This window comes from Rhinolophus hipposideros (genome assembly GCF_964194185.1).
Source record: "Rhinolophus hipposideros genome assembly, chromosome: 25".
Lineage (NCBI taxonomy): Eukaryota > Metazoa > Chordata > Mammalia > Chiroptera > Rhinolophidae > Rhinolophus > Rhinolophus hipposideros.
The window spans coordinates 8,758,812-8,780,074 of NC_138071.1; the positions used below are offsets into that span (position 1 = coordinate 8,758,812).

The 21,263-nt window shown below is 37.0% G+C and overlaps 1 protein-coding gene across 8 annotated transcripts in view; it reads right to left on the reverse strand.

The window, feature by feature from the left end:
- The window catches only part of CADPS2 (calcium dependent secretion activator 2), a 491,293-nt gene that overhangs the window by 11,809 nt on the left and 458,221 nt on the right, over positions 1–21,263 (reverse strand). For all 8 annotated transcript variants that reach the window (XR_013992602.1, XR_013992603.1, XM_081038675.1 and 5 more), the window contains one exon: positions 13,408–13,515. Coding sequence is in view for 6 of the 8 variants with exons in the window: in XM_081038675.1 (XP_080894801.1) it covers positions 13,408–13,515 (108 nt within the window). In the remaining 2 variants the exon portion in view is untranslated. The remainder of the gene's footprint in view (positions 1–13,407; positions 13,516–21,263) is intronic.

Here is a 21,263-nt window from a genome sequence, read left to right on the forward strand (position 1 = left end):
AGTTGTTTCTCCGCAGCACTGATGAAAAGAGATTTAGCAACATACCGTGCTTTCTTCATGCAAGTTAAAGAGAAGTAGTTAAGGAATTTCATTATTCTGTCGACTAGTGGAAACACAAAACAAATATATTAAATATGCACAAGTCCGTTTTCTGCCTAATGTATAACATTTTGAGGATGATTCAGTTAAATATAATGCTTATTGCCTGGAAACAAGCACTTCACGTTTATTTCTGAAGTTTTATTTTTAAAAAGTCCAGCTGCTTGCCACCTGGAATGAGGTCTCAATACATACTAATGCACAAATGCCTTTCGACCCTCTGTGGCTGATATTCCTAAATCTGAATCACAAGACCACATAGGGTTTATATATCACGGCAGCTTCAAGCAAATGATTTCTGTCAGAATGCTGCTTCTGATGATGATGGCAAGGTAAAAATAGCTGCTTTGCTGGGGAACAAATCTGTGATATATTTTCTACTTAAGTGTTTAGCTTTTCATTGATTATGAATTGGTACAACTAGTTGATATATTTTCTTTCTTCTCCAGCTATGTTCGTCTCCATAGGTGAGCAACAGAAAAAAAACAAAACAAAAAAAACAAAAGAAACGGAACCAACGCTGTTTAGTGTGCTAGGATATGGAATGGCTGAATTTCCACAGCATATACGTATTTCTTCATTTATTTTAAGAGAAGCTGTTTTACAAGCATAGAGTCACTGTTGAAATGAAACACCACCTAGATAATCTCATTTTAGGAAATATATACCTTTTAAATGCTAAGTTGAATGGAAAAAAAAACAAATGATATTTTTGAAATTCTGAAGGTTTTGATAAGTTTGATAAATATAAGCCATCCTTGAGGAAGATTTCATAGCTTTTGAGAGCAAAAAAATATTTAGAAACATTAATGCCTGACAATTTCACCAGTATATTAAAAAGTACTGTGTTTCCCTGAAAATAAGACCTAGCCGGACAATCAGCTCTAATGCACCTTTTAGAGCAAAAATTAATATAAGATTTGGTCTTATTTTACTATAAGACCGGGTATAATAATATAATATTAATATAATATAATATAATATAATATAATACAATACAGTACAATATAATACTGGGTCTTACATTAATTTTTGCTCCAAAAGACACATTAGAGCTGATTGTCTGGCTAGGTCTTATCTTCGGGGAAACACAGTAAATAGAAATGCTTCATTTTACATTGAATGTCCCTCTTGTCGACAGAACATCTATTTAATATAGCAAATATGTGGCCACCCACTTTCCATTTCTAAACACTAAAATGCAAATTTTATATTAATGGTACATTTGTTACAATAATACTTAACATTTCCCCCTTGTATTCAACGTATCCCACTGAAATGATCATATTTAGTTCCACAAAACAGAACCCCAAACACAAGCATTTTGACAGTTTTAAGTGTGAATGTTTTGTTGGCTTGGAATAGGAACAAGGACTATATTAAAAACAAACAAACAAACAAACAAAAAACCCCACAAAAACTGAAACCAGTCGATTATGGTTAAATGCAAGAAGTGCTCAATCAAACCTAAAACTATCAACATTCTTAGCTCGACCTAGAGCCATTCCTAGGGGGAAGACAGAGATTTGCGTGTGGACATGGCCGCTGAGGGCTTGCTAGCAACACACGCAACAAAAAGAACATAAATATGGAAGCTGGGAGGGCAAGTAGGGTTGGCGCCCTTGCGTGCTACTCTCTGCTTGATCAAGCCTGTCACTTGCTTTCTCTATGCCTCAGTTTTCTCATCTGTAATGGGAAGGATCGATGATATGAACTATATCTGATTCTGGGTGATCTCCAGAAACACTGAGATTAGGTTTGACTGTCAGAGTAAAGGGCGTGATTAGAAACAACATAGCTTGTGATTCTTGTAAAAATAAACTGAAGGGAAATGACAAATTGCCATACTTTTTCTTTCCATATGCTGCTTAATTTTCCAGCTTTATTTTCCCCCCAAAAAATGCAAGTTGAGAGCTCTAGAACTTTCTATTACCCGTTGTTTTTAATTTATTCATTTTGGCCTTTTAATGAAGTACAGACATGTAATAAAAATTAAAGAGTGTAATGAGGAATGAATGAGATGAACTGTGAGGTACAGTTATTCTTATTACTCTTATTATTTTTATTAATTCTGATTATAAAGACATAGGATATATATTTTTTAATACTCCATGGGAAGTTCAAATGCATCAGTTAAAATTTCATTTAATTCTTACCTGATTGGATGGCTATTACTCCCATTGTGCCCATGGGGAAACTGAACTTAGATAGATAGTAAACTGAATTTAGATTAAGCTTATATAGATAGTAAACTGAATTTAGATTAAGCAATTTATTCAAGTTTATACAACAAGTGTAAGTGGTAAGGTTAAGATTTATATTGGATATCTAAACTCCAAGTCTGTGCTCATGTTTGCTAGGTTATCCGGTTTTCTTCTAGAAAACAGTCTGTTCTGTCAATAAAATCTGACTCTTTAAGCATAGTTTGATGCTTCTAGCAGGCAACTAAGAAAACACCTCTATCATTCCTGGTGGTTCCTGATAGTCATCGTAACAGGATTGTGAAGTAATACGGGAGATACTTATTGTTCCAAAGAAGTCCACCACATTTTCTTGCAAGCTAACACAATCTACATTTCCAAAGACCAAAGTTATTTGTAAACCCAATAATGTAATATGTAATGTAAATAAGTTCTTTAAAGGAACACACTTCCTGTTAGGATAACCAACCAAATGGCACTTGTGCTATGAATGTCCCACATTTCCCCGTTAAGACGTTTTGAAGTGCCATACACGCAAATGCTTAGGCATTCTGGGAAGGACGTTTTTTCACTGTAATAAAACAGTACAATGTAGACAAAGATCCTTGGTTCATTCATAAGGGAAATCGATCTACATTTGCAGCTTTCTTATTCATTTGTTAAACATAGAACAGAAAAGTATTTTGATTCATGTATTTTTTCTTTCATGTTTAATAACCTCATATTCAGGGTGTTTTGCACTTTTTTTGAACTCTGCCAGAAAGTCTATAAAGGAGAGTTCATAAGCGCTATGATGTCTGTTAAGAAAGAGAAGATGTAAGACATGCTAACAGCAGGTAGCTAATAAATGCTTCCTGAATGCTGAAAAAACTTTCCTACTCTGAAGTTCAACACTTTTTCTTCATATTTTCTCTTTAAAAAAAAATATGACTGTAATAAGCAAGATATTCCCATATGAATTAGATCCTTTTTAGTTACAACAGAGTAAATAACAGAACAGGGTAAGTTCCGTAAATTGGGAGTTGCACACATGCTTTTCCACTCACTACTACTTCATTAATTCGAATTTCCTTCATTCCCAAATGTCCTGAAAGTAATATTATTAAACTAGCTTATCTTTCTCCATACTACATAAAGAGTATTAAAATCAATACTGTTCCCTATTATTCATTATCATTAAGTAGGCAAGTGCCTCTGCAAGTTTATCCTGTGACTCTTTTCCTGGTGCTACAAAGACTAGTGATTATAGTGAAAATTTCAGATAATCAGTTGTTATCAAATGACGGGATGCATACTAGTTTGACAAATCTTTAGACTTAAATGAACTCAGTGGTCCATCCAGTTATATTGGTGTAGGTACCAGATTGGGGCACAGAGATGGTCTATGGATGGTTCATTTGGGCACTATGACCTATTCATCTGGTTAGATGACTTATTTTGAATACTACAGATAAAATTTTGGTCAATATTACATTTAAGTCCATAATGTAATCTGGATAAAAATAAATTAGACTCCTGGACCTGATACTGAATGGCACAAGTTTGTTTTGAGATAAAAACCTATGTCTGAGAATTAACTATTGGCAGGGATTTCTGCTGCAGTCTCCTTATACAAAATGGGGAACAATCTTTCCAAAATGACTTTGCAAGAGTGTTGTAAGGGCTGGAGTAAATAGCAACCTGTCTCTGACCCATGGGGCACTCCCATGGGAATCACTGTCAGCAAACTGACTGACCTGCTGCTCTGCTAGATGTTGGGTTTCTCTGTATCTATGGTTTCTGGGCGACTCCTTCGGTCTGGACTTTGATCCCCAACTATGTTTTCCTGGCCATATCCACTTCGGCCTGTAAGATTCAGTTCAACCATTATGTCTGCTATGAAGCCAATGCTTTCTCTTCCTGGGTAGAATTAGATACTCTCGTATTATCTGCTGCTAGAACTTTGGAGAGGTGTCTATAAAAATGTGCTATATGTCTGCCTCAATGAGCTATGAATATTCACAAGGCAGCAACGGGATCTTACTCTTATTGATACCTCCAGCCCTCAGTAGAACGTCTGGCATACAGCCCTGTGTATATGTTGAAGGATTGAATGTTTCCAAATATATTTGTAAATATAAAATATATAATGTATATTACGCATATATATGTTAGTGACAGGACAGCTTCTCAATAGGAAAAGGTAGAAGAATATCAGAGCCAGATTAATTGTTGATTTAAATAATGTTTCATTAACAGAACAACAATTTAATAGATGTTAAAGTTGTATACCAGAAATCACCAAAAAGTAAACAACCGCATTTGGCTACAGAAACTTGACACAGGCCTACAACAGGCCTTTAAAGGTGACAGTCTAATTTCATTTTAGGTTATGAATTAAAGGAGAAAGGACTGTACACTCATAACGCCATGTCTATGCCCATCCAAGAGTGTCCATACACACACTGACACACGACAGGTATGACCACACCATGTGGCCGGATGTTGCTATGCCCTCCAGCATATGCTCCAGGGTACCGGTCCTCATTCTTGGGGGTCATCTGAGGCTCTGGGGCATATGTGGGGTACGGCTGGCAGTGCTGCCTGTGCATTTTCCCCACTAAGTGACATGTCTTGGGTGCCTGCTACACTTGTTGGCTTTGTGAGCTGTTTTGTAAAAAGAGCAGAAAAATACCACTGCTGTGGTAGTAAACGATGGTCTGAGGGAGCATTAGGGCTCTCCTGGGAGCTGGTGTAAGCCTGACTTTTGAGGAAAGAACTCAGGAAAGAGAGAAAAGGAGAGTGTGCCCTTATTTCTCAGTGGTGGCATTTGAGATTGCCAATTCTGGAGCTAGGTACGCATTTTGTGTTGGCCCTAACTTTTGGCAAGCTTCCAATCATCCACTTGAAACAGCGAGAAACAAACAAACAAACAAAATTTCTCAGATAGTCACTATTGTCTGTTTTGAGAGGGCACTGAATTTTAGTTCTCCATAGTACATCCATTTGAAAAACAAATCTGTTAATACCTATTTTTTAGATGAAAACATGAAACATTTTAATGTAGAAATTAACAATTTTTTTCAAAAGCCCTGTTTGGTCCTAAGAATGTAAGTTCCCTTAGAGCAGGGCCTGGGTCGATCTTGTTTCATACTGTATTCTCAGCCTCTAGCACTGCATGTGACCTTAGAAAATAAATGTCCAATAAATGTTGGTTAGATGAATAAATGATTAATAAGAGGGGTTTCAATTTCCTATTCTAATTAGAATCCTACCAAGTTATTGTGACAGAAATATTCAACTATGTGGGACAAAACCAACGCCTAACCTTTTAATCCCACCATCCACTACCATTCCTTATACATAGTAATTAAATGATGAATTGGATGTTTTCTAAACGTTATGCATTGAAAACATCAGCTGAATGAACGTTCTACATCAATGCATGTATACACTGTGTGTGTATAAGATAGGCAGTCACTGAGGAAAAAGACATCATGAAGAGATGTGGAGAAGATACAGAACCAAATTTATGAGGCTCAGTAGAGCTTCGGCACGAGAATGTATTAGAATGCATAAATAGGAATATGGCTTGAAACACTCCTGGTCAGCCACATTCAAATACTGCATCCCACACCTTACTCTAAACCCTAAGCATGAGCATGACAGAAAACTTTGAGAAGTTTGAACGAGCAGTTACAAAGATGATTAAAGGGCTAGAAGAGAAGTTAAACAAATAGGGATTATTTGTCCTGGGATGGACACGCATGACAGGCGGCTTAATACCAGTCTTCATATATTGGAAATATTATTCCCTAGAGGATGCTGGCTACCTGCTTTTTGCTCTCCATTGAGAGGAAAAGGGGAAATGGGGTTAAAAAACAGCAGTGAAGCATTTAGGGGAGGTAGGGGTGAGAACTTGCTTGATTTCGAGCAAAATACTTTGCCCATATTAAGATAGCAACATTTAGACCGTCTCTTACGTAGGGCTGAGCTGAGATCAGGACATTGAGAGTGCTCTCCCAAGTGAAGGTGTCTATAAATATCTTTGAAAATTGTTCTTTTGTAGCTTCCTTTTAAGGCATTTAATAAACACATCAAATAATGGTTGCACCACCTTAGCTACTTCCTTACACGGATTTTTTTTTTTTTTAGTTGGACTTAATCCACAGTGGTAATCTGACTGCCACTGCTGTGCCCACTTGTGAATGGTGGTGATGGTGCTGGAGGGAAGGCTTGCAGAGGGGATGGCGGACTGGTGGGGTGGGGGCAGTTCAACACGCCCCAACAGAAATGGTCTTAAAGCCACGTGTCATTTGCTTATGAAGTTAGGTCTGAAGAGAGAGTAGTAGCTATCATCAGTTCTGTGAAAACATCACACTGGTCAACTGACAAAGGTGCTGGTCTCAGGGGAGGCCCGGGTATTTTCATTAATAAGTCACCGGTGGCCAGCTGCAGCGCAAGCATGCAAAGGCACCATGGATAAATGAGGTGCTCTGTGTGGAGAAGTCAGAATTTCCAAACCATCTTAAATGTGAGAGTAGCAAGAAATCAATACTAAATCACTTCTGAAACGCTCAATGTTTCTTATAAGCATTTCAACTATCTTTCATAAAATCAGTAGAGTATTCGAATTTCTTCAGTGACTATTAAGGCATTGTTCTTGGCTTGGGTGATTCACTGACAATGCATATTTACTCAGTTGGTGTTGAGAAAAATTTCTGGATGAAAATGAAAGTTTTGACTGCTCCGATTCATCAAAGACCATTTACCATTGCTAAGCGAGTTTAGGTGATCGGCAATATTTTTTCCCCCTATTCAAGCAAAAACCTCAGATCAGTTTGCATGTGGGACTTTTTTTTTTTTTTTTTTTTAATCCTGAGCACCATTAAAGGTGAGTTAAGGCTCTGGTGGAAATCTAAAGAGCATCAGCAAATCAGAGCACTGCTCAGCTTTTGAATTGCTTTTCTTCTTCTCCGTTCTTTTAAATGGTTTTCTATGGCAGGAGCATTTTTCTTAATTAGTCACAGCTAATTAGTGTTCTGGCATAGACAAGTAATCACAAATGTCAGAGCTGCAAGGCTACATCTCCCTAATCCTTTGATAATAATTTAGCCTCCTGGGAGGGCCCCAAGCTGTGGTAAGTAGAGACTGACAATAAGGCAGAATTAGGTGGGCAGCAGACCATTAGGAAAGAAAAATAAAAAGCACTACCCAACCCTGCTGAGCACCATCAGGCAACTAACTGCATTGCCAGATGAGGTGCCTGTTTAAGCCTGTGTTGTTAATTAGCTGATTCTACCAGACCTGCCACATATGTCCAGGTGCCTCATGCAAAGATGTGTATTCCTGGGAATATGCCAAATGACAATTGTGTTCCGTGATCACATTTCAAGAACATAAGTAAGAAGTCCACATACTTCTTGAAGATTCTTGGGAATTATCAAAGAAATCAGATCAACACGCTACAATACATTTTTCTTGTTGAGTTTCTTTTAGGCAATTAGGCACGCTTATCTCAAGTTTCTCAGGTTTTAATTCACCAACAGCTTAGATTCAAATGCGGGCCCCTGGCCGCTGTGAGCAACGTCTGGACTTGCCAAAGCTATTTTGGCACACACACCATACATCAAAAGTAGATCCTTCTATAAATTCTTACACTTACAAATAATAACTTTGCATGAAAATAAGGATTATTAACTAAAGTGAACCAGACAGATGTAATCTGAGAGCAGAGGTTTAAAAGAGAAACAAACTTTGAGGGAAAAAAGTAGCTAAGGAGCAAGTTCTGTCCAGCACTTACTGAGGCAGACAAGACAATGTACAGAGCAGGTTTGACCAGGGCTGTCTTAAACGACGTCAGACAACTCCAGTGTGAGTCCAAACACCGTAGGTAAAATAAAGCAGGAATATATACAACAAAAAACAACAACAAACAAACAAAAAAACATCTGGTAAACAATGTGCTAAAGCAGCTAATAACACTATTCAAACGTGAGATGTGAGATGAATGAAATGCTGCTTTGGTAACACAAACATAGTCAAATTTTGTATCTACTTTTAGTAGACAATGAGACACAAGGATACATGACATAATGTTTAGAAATAAATGGTCTCAAATATATAATGGCCTTGAGTATATCATCGGACTTATATCATCCATCTCTTTCTATTGATGGAAAAGGGTAATAACGGTTATGATATGAGAGTGATAGGAACATTTAATTTTGAGTGTTGATAGGAAAATCACGGTTGGGCACAATGGGTCCACAGTTAATGTTTTATATTTGAGCTGTTTTTATATAGAGACAAAACCAAAAAGAAAATACTCTGTAATGGGAAACTATACTAATTTATGTAGTCTCTATAACAACTTTCCAGTCATTTGATAGTCAAAGATAATTGAAAAGAGGAAAGCTACTATTTTTCAATCGACTTTCACATACGAGAGAACAGATCTACAATATCATAAAATTTTACGAAATGCAAGAAGGCAAAGAAGTCTTCAGCGATAATGGGTTCCAGCCTGCATTCCTAATAAAGAGGCTGATTACATACACAAAGAAATTCATCCAACGAATATGACTAAAAAAAGTGGATGGTCAGTCCTAAATACATGCCACTGAGGGTATTACGGAAGGAAACGTTATCAAGCAGTCATTCTTACCCATGCTCCGTTGATGTCAAATATTATTCTTGGGAAGTCAACATGACCAACTGAATCTTTAAATAACTTAAGAATAGTAGTATTGATCTTACTGAGGATGAATGCCTTCTCAAATCAAAAAGTTTGGGCATTGGTGTGGAACACTAACCTCACAAACTGAGCATTTCCTCCCTTTCTACTTGGGAGTCCAGAGAAAGAAGCGCTTAGATAGAAGTGCAAAATTAGTTTTATTTTGAGAAGCACAGTTACCTGTGTAATAGTTTCAGATCTAAAAATGGCTACTGAACTCATTTAAGTAGTTTAGGTCAATTTTACTTCAAATGTTTCATTTTGAGTTTCTTTACTGAAAAGAATCCTTTTCAAGAAAAGTCCTGAGAAATTAATCGTTTATAGAATTACTTTTAATTTTATAAGACACCACAACAACATTTAAAACAAAATGCCACTGAGATGAAACTCCTCAACAATTAAATATTTAATGAGTTTATAATACAAGAGAGTGTTTGATCTGCATGATTTACCAATTAAATACTACACCCTGATGTGTCCTCAGCAACATGAGAGCTACAATGAAATTGTTTCCAAGGGACTCAAGGAGGGCAGTGCCTCATAAATATACAAAGGTTTAGAGAGGTAGGTTTGGTGTCTGTCCTGGACAATTAGATCACTTAAGTGTCTCAGTGTTGTAATATTCCTGGACACTAGGAAATGGCCGCAGAGGGTGCTCTTGCGGCAATTACGGTAGATGTCAATTTTGACTTCTGAAACATGACCATTTTCCAACCTAGAGATCCAAAGCTCTCAAGGAATGTTACCAGCATCTCTCCTGACACACGGCATCTGTGGCTGGCACTGGGTATCCTGAAACCTGAGAGTGTGGAAAGAAACATCACAGTCGGCATTTAAAAAAATGGAATTTAAGAAACAGAAAATCTTTGTCATGCTTTTATATTGGGATTAGACAAATTGTAGTTGGTTTTGATTTGATAAAAAAAATGTAAAAAGGCTGCTCACAGTGACATTTTACATGTAAGAAAAAGGACATCAGGGTAAGGGATTGCTTACAAAGCAGAAAAACCTTCTTTTGGTGAATCCATCTCTCCTCCTATAGGAGAATGTCCTTTAAGATTTCTCTTACCCAGATAAAATACTTTTTTTTTTAATTGAAAAAGAAAATTTAACATGTAGATTTGAAACTTAGCATGGGTACCAATGACCACTAGAGAGGCAGAGAGACAGTCTCTGTTTAAAATATTCTGGTCACTCAGAAAAAGCATGAATACAGATTATATGGAATTCCAACTATTTTTCTAAATTTGGGGTTCAGCACCATGGTGGTAGATACACAGAAGGTGGTAAGACACAGATATGCTTGTATATAGAATCTCTTTTCTACCTTCTATTTCTTATCCACTGCATTTACTACTACTGCTTGGGTGGTGTACCCTGCTTTCACCTGGCCATCACGAAAAACTGTAGAATTGCTATTCTGGGGTGCAGGACTCAGCAAGCAATAAACCCAGTCATTTTTGTCACCATTGCTAAAATTAAAACTAATTGAATTTATTTGGTTTAAAGCCTGGAAGGGATTTCAGAAACTATCGGGAGTTCTAGACCAACTTCTTCAGTTTATGTGTAGTAACTACACTATCTTAAAACAGGTGAACTAACTTTTGAACTCACGCAAACAATTAATGGCAGAACTACCGTGTTTCCCCAAAAGTAAGACCTAGATGGACAATCAGCTCTAATGCATCTTTTGGAGCAAAAATTAATATAGGACCAAGTCTTATGTTATATTAATTTTTGCTCCAAAAGACACATTAGAGCTGATTGTCCGGGTAAGTCTAATTTTGGGGGAAACACGGTATGGTTTGGAACTCAGGTTTCTGGATTTCTGGTCCAACCCTCTTTCCACAACGAAGCTTTCCCATTGCAAATTTTAGAAGTGTGATGTATGGCAGAGGTATCATGGACTTTGAAACCACAAAGACACAATTTCAAAGTCTGATTCAACACAAAGTCACTTCACTGAGTGGAAGATTCCTTAAACTGAAAATGAGGATAAAATGGGGATAAAGGCATCTGGTCCAGGAGGCTAAAAATGATACTGGTAAAGTATTCTTGGTCCTTGGAGGTGCCCCAGGAATGGTAGAGGTGACAGATAAGGCCATTATCACTTTTTTTGATAAATTTCCTTACCTACTCAGAAAGTACTTTAATTAGAATAGCAAAAGTTTGTCATAATGCCTGGATAAAATTATTCTCTTCAATCTTTTATCTGTAATAGGCAAAGGTCACCAACAGTATTTATAGGGTCATTATTTTCAGCTGTTTCTTGACACCTAGCAATATTATTTTAAGCTGCAGCCAAGTGGATTTCCAATAATTATCTAACGTCTCTCAGTAATGATCTGTTACTTAAGATACACATCCTACTTTACCTTTCAACACATACTTGATAACCTCTCATTTACTAACTGTAATTGAGGCATATTCAGTGTTGGCTAATTGGGGGCTCTTAGTACCCCTTTCTACATGTTATTCTTGATGACATAGCAATAGAATTGGAGCCTGCTTTTTATTTTTAATTACAGCAATAAAAATGGGCAATTTAAAAATATTAGAATGTTTAAGGACATTATAACTCTTTTACAAATAACAAGTCCAATATTGCACTGAGAACATGCAAAATGACCAAACTTTCGGAACCAAGACGGAATGCTTGCTTGTCAAGGGTTCCTTCTAGAACCAAACCCACAGCCGTGTCAAATGTTTAGGCATTGAAAGGAAAGTACATAGAGCCAGGACAATTAAACTAGCACATCGTTTTAATGTTGGCCTCTTCGCATACGCTTTAGTTAGCTACGTTTGTTATGGCCATCACACAAAAAGTCTTCAAAAGAAGTTTGGTGAATGAAGGGGAGTTGAAGTGGGGAATATCTTGATGGAGAAAAATAACTACCTTAGTTATGAACTGATGGGAAGCTTTGTAGCACATGACAAAAAAAATTGAAGATGTTAAGCGCGCACACACACACACACACACACACACACACACACACACACACACACCCCTCCCCCCCATCTACAATGGCCTATTTCCAGAATGACGCTACCTTTTTTTACACCACAGAATATGTGCTTTAGCTATACTAAGAAGAAACATAATGGGAATAACATCAATTCAACTTTCGTTTTCTGTTCAACATTTTTGAAAATTACCACATAAGCAAAAAAAGTAAGAGAACTTGGAAGTGAACCATATGTTTGTAAATTCAAAGCAATACCAAACCGAAGCAGAAGTTGCTGATATGGTTCCAGTATTTTGTAAAAGAGCCAGCTGGATGGATGATAATTTTTCTACCCCTGCAGGGCATCAAAGCTTTTAGGAAATCATTCTTTTCACACATATTAACACTTAGCTTATTAAAACAGATGATACTTTTAGTGTAAAACACTCTGGGTAGAAGCTAGAAACATAAAATATGAAATATGAGACTCATTTTGACCACCCAATCTGACAGACAGTGAACATTGCACGACAGACTATGGCGGAGACGGTAGTATAGCAGGACCTTCTGTAACTGCCACAGCTGAAGTGTCACCATGAAGCTCGTGAATTGCTGTTATGAAAACATTTGCAGCAACTTGCATAATTAAATGAAACTGCCAGAAAAGCACTTCTAAAATGCAAAGATGTACATAAATAAATACAGCTCAAAACAAATATTACATTTCAGCATCAGCATTGTAGTGAATTATGCAGTTACGTCACAAGCAAAGACCATTTCCTCTGCACTGACTGTCAATAATTACACAAGAATGCCAACACTGTTATTGAAATGGACTGCTCTCAGTCTCCTTTACAGATACTCAAGAAATGACACTGGATGGTGGATCATGGAATCCACAATCACAATCCCCCATCGCTAGGAGTTGCTTGGCCTAAATGAAGACCTTCACACTGACAAAACTGCGGTATTCTGTCTGTTAGCATACATCCGTGCTGCAACTAAAGGCAAAAATGTTCAACAGTCGAGTGGGAGATAGTTGGCTTTCTGCCGTCTATTTCTTTGTTTAGCTGAAGACTGTTTTACTGACTTAGAAAACTTTTATAGTAGGGGACAAACCCATTACAATCTGATTCTGTTTATGGAATGCTGCAAAGGCAAGTAAAATGATGATGTACACAACAGTAAACTGATTATCATCTTGCTTATTAAAATTAACCTCAGAAGGTTTTTGAGACGCTCATTCTAACAGTGACAGGTTTCATGTGCAAAAAGAAGCCAATTAAAGCTTCTGTCAGCAAAGAAATAAAATTGACAACTATATTAGCTGCACAGAAGAAAAAGGATCAAAACAGGAACATCGGATTTGCAAATATACCATCAAAATGCAACTTTTCCCTTCACAGTATCAATAATGCCAGCATATCTTACAACGGTAGTTACTTACATCAAATAGCTTTTCTATATACATTTCTTCATTGACCTTTTCTCGAAGAATATCCTGGTTTTGCCGAACAAACATAATATAGGTGTCTGCCAGATCCATTCCTGGTTTCTGTTGTGAGGGAAAAGCACGGGAAATAAAATAATATCAGGTCTTGATGGTGAAAATATTATTTAATCACAACTGTGGGGAAAAAAAAAATCAGTCACTGTATCATTTCAAAAACTGCACTAGAAAAGTATGCTTAAGACCAAATCAACAATGAGCACCTTCAGTAAACTGCATAATTAAAGTACATAAAAGTTTATCATCTCCGTCTATAACTTCAGGTCATACTCATCATCATTAAAATGATTAGAAATATATGGTTGTATAGTAGATATCTTTTTTTTTTTTGAATGGCTATCTTGAAGGGTCAATATGCTAAGCAGTATAAATGAATGAATTTTTAAAAAAAATTCCCACATGCAATCATTTCCTAATTGCAAATACAATTTGTTTTCCATCATCTCAGTTGGTCTATCTATCTACCTACCTACCTATCTATCTATCTATCTATCTATCTATCTATCTATCTATCTATCTAATAAAAATGTTAGCATTTTTTTATTAAGTTTATTGGGGTGACAATTGTTAGTAAATTTACATAGATTTCAGGTGTACAATTCTGTATTACATCATCTATAAATCCCATTGTGTGTTCACCACCCAGAGTCAGTTCTCCTTCCATCACCATATATTTGATCCCCTTTACCCTCATCACCCACCCCCCACCCCCTTACCCTCTGGTAACCACTAAATTATTGTCTGTGTCTATGAGTTTTTGTTTCTCATTTGTTTGTCTTGTTCTTTTTGGTTTATATACCACATATCAGTGAAATCATAGGGTTCTCTGCTTTTTCTGTCTGACTTATTTCACTTAGCATTATACTCTCAAGATCCATCCATGTTGTCACAAATGCTCCTATATCATCTTTCCTTAACGCCGAATAGTATTCCATTGTGTATATGTACCACAACTTCTTTATCCATTCATCTATCAAAGGACATTTTGGTTGTTTCCATGTCTTGGCCACCGTAAACAAAGCTGCAATGAACATTGGAGTACACGTGTCTCTAAAAATGTTAGCTTTTCTGGGATTGCCTTCCTCAACTACTATGGGTGCTCAAGGAATACAAATTAAATTTTCTTATTAACCTGAACAAAGTATTATTAGGAAGATATTGGGCAAAAAACCATTTAATGCATTACAAAGTGAAATTTAAGCCAAAATTTTGTGAGTTATCCATTGCTTCTATTCATTCATGTTTATCAACAGTATCTCAAGGATGTATTTTATTTTAGAAATGCAGTATAAGAATTGATGACCTAGTCTCTGATCAAGAGACAAAGAGGTGTATTTGATAACTTTCCCAAGTTATCCAACATTTACTGTCTTCTAATGTTAGAGGAGCTAGGGCAGTTAATTCCTCCTTGCTTTAGAATCTATAAAGTTAGTACGCAGAAGGGACAACCTGAAGGGCACCTAATGGGTTTTCCTTCAAGACTTATCTTTTGTTCTTTCTTGAGTTTCACACAGCTGGATTACTTCATGAAAATGTGCATTTGTATTATGTACACCTTGGGTTGAGTCACAATATATATATATTGATTGATTTGATTTGATTATGGCATTAACAAGAACAAAATTGTAGCACTGATGCCCAAATAAGTCAGTTAGTCTTACATCATTTCATGTCCATAGAATGCACTTATAACCTCTATCGACGGACTCATTTTGCAAAAGTAAATATTGCAAGGAAAGTAGGTGAAACAGTTAAACTTTAATTATTAAATGATCCATATCCGCTGGAAAAACAACTCAAGGTATACATCTGAGTGATAGTAGGACAGTGGTAATGTCTTCTCCTTAAATGAAGGAAAGTTCTTACCACTGTTTTTGGGAGGGGAGTATATTTTATATACAATGATAAAACTCCCCATCTCTTAACCAGTGCACAGGCAATGAGCATATCTCATTAATAAAATCTAATTTGATTTTCTTTGGAAACAAAGTTATTTCTTGGAGATGAGAATGACAGCAAGTTGTTACTGCTCTTATGTTTAGCATAAATGTAAATACGTACCACATAAATGCAAGGGTCCTTTCAAAAATAATCCTGATATAAGAAAACTAGTTATCAGTTATAGTTTGAAACAACTGTTTATATAAATGTCTTCACTGGTCTTTTCTTCAAGAGCTTCTATTGACAACGTAAGTAATATATTCCAAACACGATAGAGGCAATTACCAAATTCGTTCCCTCATTGTTTTTCTGCATAATTCTCATAGCAATGTTTGCAAGTTTAAATAACTACAAAGATAATCAAGAGAAACCTAGGCTGCTTTCTTCTGGGAGCATGGGGGTGTTATACAACAGTTTTTCCAGTGAAGAGGCAGGGTGATTTGTACAAAGATTACTAACTGCTATTAATATGTGAGGACAACCAATTCATAAATGTGTCTCTCCATACCCTCAAACTTTGTGAAAACACTGAAAATGAGAAAATTCAGAAAACTACTGCTGCCGAATGAAAATGACATGAGAATAATTTTCTATACAAAATAACAAGTTAGCTCAGCATTTTTCAGTCAGGTGTTTTGAAACAAAGGCAGTTGGGCACAGCCCAAGCTAGACTGGGAGTTAAAGAATAGATAATTGAGAGGCTTGCCCTCTCCACCATTTCTCCCCACCCCAACCTCATTTTTATTTGTCTTTTAAAGGAAGAGTACGCTACGAAGTTTAATCTAGTCAACCACTTAGGTCACTGGACCTAAGTTATGGCCAGAAAGGTTGGAAAATTATGGCTTTAAATACTTTCCATAGACTCCAAGGTATTTTTTGCTTGTCTCCTTGATCATTTTCAAGATAATATGAGAAATCATGAAACATTGTCCAGAAAGTGTTTATCTCTACTATCTAAAAGTACCAAACACTTTACAGCTTAAGCCTAAAAGAAAGCCAAATGCTGTTCCTTTTGGCAGACCCAAGAGGTACAATACTGAAATCTGTAAGCTGAGACAGTTCTACAACTTTCTAAGGAAATAAAAATCTCTGGCTGAGGGTGTGAGGTGACCCTCACTTAAAAATTTATTTCAACAAATTGTTTCCATCTTTTTTTTTTCTGTTTTGAAATTACATTTTATCTCCTTTTGGAAAATTAAGATCCACTTACCTAGAAAACAAAACCTAGAATTCTTACATTCCTCATTAGCATTATTTCTTCCTTTATCTTTGAGCTGTTTACCTCTTCTTGAAACTTTGACATATGGGAATTTCACACCCAGTGAATATATTTCCATGTAGCTTGTGATATGAGACTATAATCATTAAAAGAATATACACAAGGAACAGTAACTGCAACAGCTGGTGACATTTACCAATTAGAATTACAGTTCTTTAAAACACTTTATCCTTCCTTTGGTGTATAAAGGGTAATTATCTCCGATAAATTGCTGAAAAAGATGTAATTTTCCTTTTAAACAGTTTCTACTTACAGTACAAATGTGTTTGGATAGAAGACATTATCACTGGTTCAGTGCTCTTTCGTGCAAAGACGGTTTTCTGGCCACAAAATTTGCATACTTTGGAAGTCACTGTTTCTAATTCCATCACTACACGTTATTTGGTTAAGAAAAGAAGTTGAGGTAAAAAACAAAAAAGTGAGCACACTCTGTTGAAATTTTGTTTCCTGGAGTGTAAATGAAAAGAATGCAAGTGACGGCATTGCAGAGGCCGCTACAAGTGAGGGACCACCAACCTTACCGAAGGAACAGCCTGCTCAACGTCAACAGCTGTGGATTTTGGATGAGTTTGTATCAAGCATTTCGTATTCTAGAGAGCTACAGTTGGAAGTCTTTTCTGTATTGGCAATTAAATTATAGTTTTCCTAACGAATATGAGAAAATAACAATTAGGAACCACACAGCAAGCACGCTATGTGTTAAATACCACGTAGAGTAAATACTTTTTTTACTACTCCCAATTAAACCGAGAGCCTTAGTTCACTAAGCACTAACTTCTTCGTCTTGCTTATTAGGGTAGTGATTTTCAATATCAAAATAGGAGTTTCTGAGTTACTTCTAATTCGATTCAGAAAAGAACAGAATTTGGCTAACGGACTTGTAATAAAAGGACACAAGGATCTAAACAGTGACCCCCTTGAGCATAAAGAAATCAATAAATATCGAAGGAAGTAAAGTATGGTAAGGTGAGTTCCTCTGACACTGGCTGCTTAAATAACAGAACACATCGGTGAGTGAATGAGTTTAAGGAAGGGTGCAGACTCCAACAACTTTTTTGGAAGCGTTAATCACTAGTTAACTGAGCGAGATGAACATGCTGTTTAAAAAAAGAAAACAACACAAAACACACACACCACTTTGTTAATTATATGCTGTACATGCTCTTATTTCCCGCTGCTAAACCTAATCCCACAGGTATAGTAAGTTTTGCTTCCCCCATTCCTGGGTAGGTGGGTGCAATGCGGCAGTCATTTTTCACAGCGACAGATTTAGATACAGAAGAAGCCGCTTAACCTTCCACTGGAGGTTAACAATACTCTATGCAAACACTGTCATGGTGCATAGTTAACAAGGAGACAAATTTTTAAATATAGTATTCCAGTCTCAAAGATTAACTAGAAGCTACAGTATAATTGACTTAATTTAAAAGTGCACTTCTCCTAACCTAGAAAAGCTTGCCTTCAAGAAACAAGCAAAAGCAGAACTGTGATATCTTGATTTATGGTGATCTGCATGGTTAGTAAATGAAATAACTGAATCTGGTCACTACAACCATTTGGACAAAAATGGGTCTGGTAAGATTTAAAACAATAGTATGTGTTCTCAATCTGAAATTGTGCAGAAACAATTTATAGCTCAGTCTTGCATTGCAGACTCAGAAACAGTCTATAAAAGATCATCAAGGAACATAGGACATCATTCTACCAACACGTAACTTATCCTGCGTATTGCTAAAAACATTATAGTTTAAGGGAGAGTTTGGCATTTATGCAGCAATTTCTACATTTTTTAAAAAAGATTTTATTGGGGAAGGAGAACAGGACTTTATTGGGGAACAGTGTGTACTTCCAGGCCTTTTTTCCAAGTCAAGTTGTTGTCCTTTCAATCTTAGTTGTGGAGGGTGCCATTCAGCTTCAAGTTGTTGTCCTTTCAGTCTTAGTTGTGGAGGGCGCAGCTCAGCTCCAGGTCCAGTTGCCGTTACTAGTTGCAGGGGGCACAGGGACTCGAACCGGCAACCTTGTGGTTGAGAGCGTCAACCAACTGAGCCATCCATCAGTAGCAGCTCAGCTCAAGGAGCCGTGTTCAATCTTAGTTGCAAGGGGCACAGCCCACCATCCCTTGCGGGACTTGAAGAATTGAACTGACAACCTTGTGGTTGAGAGCCCACTGGCCCATGTGGGAATCGAACCGGCAGTCTTCAGAGTTAGGGGCATGGAGCTCTAACCGCCTGAACCAGCAATTTCTACATTTTTATACGTGAATAAAAGTGCTCTTAAAGTTAAGCTTTTCATTAAAAGCATTTGGAGCAGTTTAAATAAGTTATAAGCTCACAAATACTTTATCAAATACTTTAAAAAATAGAAGATTTTGAGTATAGCTATGATTATTACGATGTTGTAAAAATATATATATATTTTACAAGTTTACTAAGAATAATTATATTGTATTCACAAAGAAAATCAAAAGGAAACACACAGAACTGAAGCCTTCAACTATATTTATGGCTACTTAAACATTATGTAAGCCCAGGAAGAGAAATCATTCATGGGGGGGACATAAACAGTGAGAAATTCAGAAGGATATGCATTTTTTATGATTATCTAATAATAGTGTACGTATTTTTTAAAACAACAAATAAAGGCATTCTCAGTGCTCTTTAGAAAAATTCCAAACTATTATATCAAGTAGTAAAGCGGCGAGGGAGTCACCTTTCTCTTTGTTAAATCTAGCCACATTCAGAATTCCATCTACAACACTTACATGTTTTGTCTCCAAGTTGGGAAGAAAATTCTGAATTAGAGACAGTGGCATCCAGATGCTACTGAAAACATTTTTTAGGCTGGGAGCATGTTAACATATGTATTTTAAATGTGTTCATTTTGTGCAGGCTAGCTTTTAAGGGGTCCATTCCTCCAGAGTTATTCCTCTGAGTAAGGCTGTTTTTGTCTACGAGTATACTGTGAGTATAGACAGATTTCTGTCATAACTCTGTGTAGGAGAGGATCTGAAATCAGACTCTGCTATCATTCATGCTTCTGAGGGCAGGCATATTGAATTCATTCTTAACATTCACATAAATGCTTCCCTCCATTTCTTCTAAGTAATGACATAGTTTATGCATTTATAGATCTGAGCATTAGTATGTCAGATGTTTTTGTTGTATTACTGGGGGAAATCCTTCCAAACAGGAGGTTATTTAAAATATTAAAACAGATGCTGAATGATAATTTAAGATACTCGCCTGCAACACTTAAGGAAAAGAGGCAGATTGATTTTCAATTGAGATTTGGGGTTCAATTTAAATCTTACTACATCTTATCCATTTGAGACTATGGGCATCTAATATCTCTCTTGCTATTTCTGATCTAGAATAAGGATCACTCATGCTTCAGAGTTTAGAGAAAAGCTCTTGACACAGGATTCCAGACAAGGAATGTGCTTATATGTGTGTCACATATTAGCTTTATACTATTATTTTCACGAGTAATGACTATAATGATGACAAAGGTATTATTACCAGTTTACAATAATGTCCACTAACCTTTCTCTGATGTATTTACAGTTGTCATGCTAGCAACTAGACACTGCTCCGAGGTCTTGAAGGGAAATAACAATGCTGTGGGTATTATTTCACCAAGCTTTTAAAATTGAGATTGACTAGGACCTAGGACTGATTTACTCATTCCCAATTTGGAATCTTTCAGATTTTTGGCTTAGAGGAGACCCGAGAATGCTAGAATGTCAGAGTCCAGAGGTAGTCTATGGATTTATCGTAGTAAAGATGAGGCAGACAGGCCACAAAACAAAGGGCTAAAGATGAGAGAAGCAAACCGCTCATCTAGGAAGGACAATTCCCAACCTCCCCCGCTCCTCTAACCTGGTCCTAGTGTGAATGTCCTCTCTAGGTGAGTATGTCCCAGTGGTCAGGTGCTCCGTTCCCCATTTTCTGCCTGGCTCTCCTTCGGACACAAACCACCGAGTAGTCAAGTAGCCTTATCTAAGTAATAAACAATATCAGAAGAAAGCAAAGCCAGAGGGCAAGCACCATTCTTAGTGAACTGAGAAAGTCACCATTGATATATGCCAGGTGCTTCCTATTCTAAAATAGAAGGAAAGTAAAGAAACAGAGTTGGATATTTTCCCCTCTGTGGCAGGAACGTGATTTTCTTTTGGAAGGTGGTCATGTTCTGAAGTTGGGGTGGAAACAGTAGGGAAATGCATGGGGACAGGAAGCATCGTTGCAGGTGGAAGCAAAGACGATCCTGTTTATTGCAATAGCGCTTGACATTTACGAAGCACTTTCCTGTGAATATCCTCAGTAAATCCTCCTAAGAACCTCGTGCGGGAGGCAGCACAGAGATCATACTATTATCCTCATTGCACAGGTGGGAACACGGAAGGACACGGGTCAGACAGCTAGCAGCGATAAAGGCAGGACTTGAGCGCCTGGCATCCGCGTCAAATCCGTCCAGTACAGGGCTGAATTCAAGCCACATTCTGGGGAGTCGGGAGATGACAACTCTCTGGCAAGTGTCATAAAGAAGGCAGCACATCTGAGAGGATTATCAATGC